Here is a 6,027-nt window from a genome sequence, read left to right as displayed (position 1 = left end):
TATAATTATTATTCTTTTAAAAAGCAATTAAAAATAATAAGAGTTTTTCTTCTTTTTATAATAAATATCTATTATATTATTTAATATAACTAGTTAATATAATTACTTTATAATTAGTTCTTATCTAAAAGAGTTCTAAATTAATTAATTTCTATATATATTAATATTTTATTATAATAAATAATAAAATCTAGCTATATTAAATTATAAGAATAACTTATAACTTTATTAATTATAATAAATATAGCTTATAAATTTACTAATTATTAGTAATTAAATTATAAAATAATTAAATAAATGTCTTATTAAATTATAATTATAGCTTAAATACTTTAATTTTATAAATCGAATACTTAGTTCTAAATTCAAGTTATATTTCTAATTAGCTAAAAGCTTACTAAGAGATTTTAGCTACTTATAAGAAAGCTTTTTTAGATAAGAAATAAAATAGCCTAATAAGACTAGTTTAATTTTTATAAATTATAGTTATTAATTAATTATTTAATATAAAAATTTAAATCTTTATAAAATAATATTTCTTAAATCTCTTAATTACTACTTTTATTTTAAGAATTAATATATTTATTAATAAAAGTAGATTTTATTTTAAATATAAAATATTATATAAAAAAGTTCTAGTATTTTTTATTTAATATATAATAACTTATATTATTAAAGAAAGTAATATATAAATAATCTTTAATTATTTAAATATAATAAATTGCATTGAAGTTTCGACGATTATTTATTGCTTTAGGGCTTTGGTTTTAACGGGCATTACAAGGTGTAGGTTAGTAAGAGGTTAGGATGGGAAGGTTTCTCTTTTGGGTTAGAGCAATCTCCTAGCCGAACTGTGAGATTATACAACTCGGCACTGGAAGGGTGGATATCTGAATGTCTTCTTCGTATAGTGCTTAAAGCGTTTTGAGAATAGTATTTTTCGTTTCTCATTCTAGCTAGCCGCGCCTGGTGGCCGTGAAGAAGCCTCCAGCTATGGTCGGAATATCAATGGCCAGCGCCCGGCGAACTAAGAGGAAGCTTTTGCGGGGAAGTCCAGTGTTCAGTCTGCCTCGCCTCACAGTGTTATCAATTGAACCCAATGAATTGACCTGTGAGTTGCGAGTGGACCACGTCACTTCTCGTGTAGCACAAAAGAAAAATTCTTCTTGCTCTGCATTGATGAGGCTAATAACGGTAGAGAACATCCGTATACCGCCGCCAATGATGACGGATCCTTCCTTGAAAGTACGCCTGCCGGCCGTTGGGCAGCTTTGGATGCACTTCACTGTGCATTTCGTGCGACCTCAAACACACTTGCCGATGAATGACTGGACACTGCTCAAATGCCATTGTGCCAACCAATGGAGCAGTGGGCAACTCTGCAAGGCAGAATCACTAACGGCTGTCGCTTTTGTCTCCTCCTTCGGCTTTCCCACCTTTCTTTCCTTTTCCCCCCCACTTCCACTTCTACCTTCGCATCGCGTTCTTTTGGCAACATCAGCGTGAAGCGTGTCTATCTACTTTCACATTGGAGAAAATGAGCATACTGTTTCGCGTCTTAAAGTCGTCAACTTTCTCTCGAATGTATTGTTATTTCTATATACCTAGCGCGGTGGGTGAAAAGAAATGTTGAGAGTAAGTAACGAAGAGTCCCCTCGCGAGTCCTTGTACCGCTCGTGGCCCCTGGAGTTGTTTGGGACACCACGATACTTTGATCGCAAGGCCGAGAACCAACCCTACATTGAGTGGTTAAGAGACTGGTATAGGAGGGATACTGTTGAAGACACACTTAGTGATGATGACGAGGGGGGTGAAGAGGAGGGAGCGATTGGAGAGGTTGAAGAGGAAGAAGCGGAAGAGGGATTTGAGTTCCCAAGAAACGGTTTCGATCTCTCAAGGGAGACTGAAGATGAGACACCAGAGAAGATTTGCCAGGGTACGAAAGATGACGATAACAATGTTTTCGGTCAGAGAAATATTGTCAGGCTTTTCATGGAAGGTATGGTGGGTGACGAAGAGGACCTACCGTATCAAGATCAAGTCGATGTCGTGGCGGGATGGTATGAGCAAGCAGTCGGCTATGATGTCGACAAAAACGCGGCAATTCTACTCGACGATAGGACTCGTGATGATGAGATTTCAAGGAACCCAAGACAATCACGGCCGTGGCATGGTCCGTTGTCCTCAAAGCAACTCAGAGAAGAATTGAGCAAGCCGGTAAGTTTGTTCCAAACCGCTTTCCCTTTCCAAGCTCGCGGAGACTCACATCTCACAGCGTTACGTGGTGGACCCCCGGAAGACTTCTGTGGACAATAGCGGGTCCACCGCCGAGAGGAGACTCATGTAAGTCAAGGAATGTGTCTTCACCATTGTCATGAGAACTCAAACGTGCCCAGCTTCATTACCGATCTTGATCCACCCAACATGGAGGCCGTTCTTGCAACTGCACCTCGAACCCATGCTTTAGCACTCAAGAACTGCTTGTATAGGTATTTGACTGGCAAAGCAGCCATAGAAGTCACCATTCCTGTAAGTTGAATTCTGCTGGTAGATCGAACTGTCATCACTAATACAATGCTTCTACGGCAGTCTCGAGGATTTCGTTATTTTACAATGGAGTTCCACCTTCCGTTTTACGTCTTGAAACAAAGTAGATATCTAATTGAAGACACTCGGGGGGGGTATGGTCGCAAGCATCTACGGCGTTCCTGGCGTCTCCCTTTCTTGTCCTCGTGTAAGAGCCCACTAAGATCATATGTTGGGGACCAGTGCCTGTATGAAGCTCAGATTTCGGTCACTGTAACTGGGATTGATCACCGAACTTGGACTGCCTATGGTTTCTTGGATACTTACTATGGATCAAACAAGACTACAGATTCCAACCCTATTGGGAGGTTACGAACAAATCAGATCAACGATCCCCAGTGTGGGCTCTGATAAGCTTGATAAGCGATGATTAGATAATCGCGCTAATTTGTCGATAATCGATAATTATCGATAATTGGCGATAATTATCGTTCTAGGCGGTGAGGGGCCCGGCAGAATCTGCCCCTCCTGCTCTCTGTTCTAATTAATTAATTAATTAATTAATCTTTATACTAGTTCTTTAAAGAATATAACTAATTTGAGATATATTGAAAAAGTAATGATTTGAGTTATTACTTTATTAATCTAATGGCTAGCTAACTGCTTTGCCTTAGATATAAAGGTTAATTCCCTGATGCCTGACCTGGTTACTTTGCCAGTAACCCAAGTAAACTAACTACCCTATAGTACTGTTATAAGGCGTTCGCTAACCTTACTAATGCCCATTATTCCTAATCTCATTTATTGGACTAGCTTTATATCCTTTTTCTGGATAGTAACCCGCTTTATATAAATGGCTATAAGGTTTATTACTGGAATTAGATTAGTATAAAAATTAGTATAATTAAGAAAAATGACTTATACTCAAACTCCGTAATAAGAAGCGCCTCCGTAGACTCTTGTAAAGTATATAAAGCCGAAGCTTGGATGTATATATCTTGTCTATTCTCCTGAGCTAAAATCTCCTTTACTAATCAATGAAATAGTGCCTTTGGAATTAATAAATTAGTACTCCTCTAATATTTTCTGATTTCTTGAAGGGCCTTGGCTATAAATCCAGTTAGTAGATATACTAATATTTTTACTAATTAACTAATTGCCAGGTCTGAACCTATATTTTCTCTTTTATATAATAGCAGGAATATGGCCTTTTCTGCCAAGTGTCTTTCTTGGAGCCTTGCCTGTAAGAGCCTTCCTAGAAGTAATACGCTTGCCATTAGTTTGCTTGGTTCGTACCATAGTTAAATAATTGACTAGAGATTGCGATTACTATATCTTGATTAGTATAGTAATTAATATAAATTAAGAGATATACTATAGAAGGGGTTAATTGAGGGATTAATTAAGGGATTGAAGTAGTATAGTTAAAGGAAAGGTATTAGCTAAGGTAAAGCAATAGGGAAGAGTAAGGTAATAGCTTAAAAAAATTTTCATATGCCTTAAAAGTGAATTATTTTATATTATAAAGTCAATTTTATTTTACCTTATCTTGCTTACCTTTTGATTTCTTCTTAATAACTCAACTATACTATTATATAACTCTATACTATAACCTATAAGTTGGTATTCTAATATACTAATTAATCTACTAATCTCTATATAGATCGTCCTTATAGTATGTTCTATAGTAATGGACTATAATTAGTATACCAAATGTATTAGTAATTACAAAATATTACCGATTATTATTGAATTATTCCCAGAGCCTGAGGTAAGTCTATATTTATATTATATTAATCTTTATACTAATTATAATATTATAGGATAGTAGCCATATTAATATGGTATCTCAACTAGCCTCTTCTATTAGATCTGTCCGTACTACTGCTCGCAAGAGAAAAGTACTAACGGATCTGTCTCAAAACCCAAATACTATAAAAGCATACAAGTATAATAAAGCTCTTGCAAAAGACCCTATCCGTACTAAGATTAAGAAGGCGAAGGCAGTAGATCAAGGTATAATTATAGTAGCAAAACGCAAGGTAGTAAGCTCGGTAGTATATAAGAGTACTTTACTATTAAGATAGTAGGAAATGGTATAGGAGTCTATTATAAGTATTAAATTAAGGAGATATTTTCAGAATATTCCTATACTAATCTTTATACTAATCTGGCTTTAGAGAATAATAAGGAAAGAATTAGAAAGCAGTTGAATAATTACTTAGCTATAGTAAGTATAGTGGCTCATATATAGTTTGGGATAATAGTAATCCGGTATAAGAAGATATTAAATATAATTCCGAGAATAATATATAGTTTGAGGAGATATGGAAGACTAAGGAAAAGCTTAATCAAGAGAAAGAGATTAAGCGAGTTCCAGAGAATAAAATGAAAGAAAAGGCTAATGGTATATAAAGAGCTTTGGCCAAGGTATATAACCTCTTTTTGGATTAGTATAAAGATTAGTATAAAACTAACTAAAATAGAAATATAAGTATATTGAGTTTATAGTATAGCAGGAAACTTGGCAAAAGAAGAAGAGATCCTTGTTTTATAAGATTAGATTATTATATAGTAGGTATAGATTTTACTTATCTTTATATTAATTACTAATTATTATATAGTAATTATATTATACTTATTAGTCCTACTAAATTCTTTATACCAGGCGAAAAGGCTATTTGGAGAAACTTGGCTAGTTAGGTATGAGGAGATAATAAATGGGTTAACCTTCCTGGTCCTACTACTTAGTAGCCAGAATCCGAGGCTGAGTTAAATACTACTAGCTTTCACTTCTTTACTAAATCTCGAAAAGGCTACAAAATAGTAATATTACTAGTATATACTAGAAAGAAGCCAAAGAATGGCTTGTACTAATATGTCTTTCTATCTAACTCTAAGTTATGGGTTATGAAAGATACTATAGCTACTTAATAATATTTGAGAAACTTCTTTAGTAAAAGCGGTAGTTAGCTAGGTACTATGTCTTTGAGATACTAGTAGTTATAAATTATAAAGAAAACAATTGCAATTATACTAATTTTTATACTAATCTTACTACCTTTTACTAGTATTAATAAAAATACTCAAAATCCTATTTCTTTTCTAATACTTTAAATATTCTATTATCTCTAAAGTCTTAGCTATTATTTGGGTTCTATCCCATAATACTATATAGCGAGTACCTGAAAAGATTTGCTCTGCTTTAGTACTTATTACTAGAATTAAGAGAATATTAATTGCCATAAGTGAGAGCTTTGGCCAGTACCTTCTTTATATATCTTAATACTACTATTAAAGTATAGACAAGTCCCTAATATTATATAGCTCCTTCTAATAATAATCCTTATATTTATCTTAACTTACCGGCCGTATATATTTCCCTAATATCTGAGTAATCTCATTAAAATTATCTAGTTCTTTTTCTACTAGCTATTTAATTTCCTCGACTAGTACCGAACTATTAGGGGTAGATATCTAATCTCGATATTTCTCCTAAAG

At 34.1% G+C, this 6,027-nt stretch overlaps 1 protein-coding gene across 1 annotated transcript; it reads left to right on the top strand.

The window, feature by feature from the left end:
- Positions 1-1,626: 1,626 nt before the first annotated feature.
- K444DRAFT_670005 (uncharacterized protein) lies at positions 1,627-2,538 on the top strand (the record flags this gene model as incomplete). The annotated part of the gene is made up of 3 exons (XM_024887579.1): positions 1,627-2,217; positions 2,276-2,343; positions 2,397-2,538. 3 exons carry the CDS (start codon positions 1,627-1,629, stop codon positions 2,536-2,538), a joined length of 801 nt encoding a protein of 266 aa, XP_024727133.1.
- Between the last annotated feature and the right edge of the window lie 3,489 nt (positions 2,539-6,027).

The sequence above is a fragment of the Hyaloscypha bicolor genome (assembly GCF_002865645.1).
Source record: "Hyaloscypha bicolor E unplaced genomic scaffold K444scaffold_183, whole genome shotgun sequence".
NCBI lineage: Eukaryota > Fungi > Ascomycota > Leotiomycetes > Helotiales > Hyaloscyphaceae > Hyaloscypha > Hyaloscypha bicolor.
Note: the sequence above shows the minus strand (reverse complement) of the source record. Positions and strands in the feature narration are given on the sequence as shown.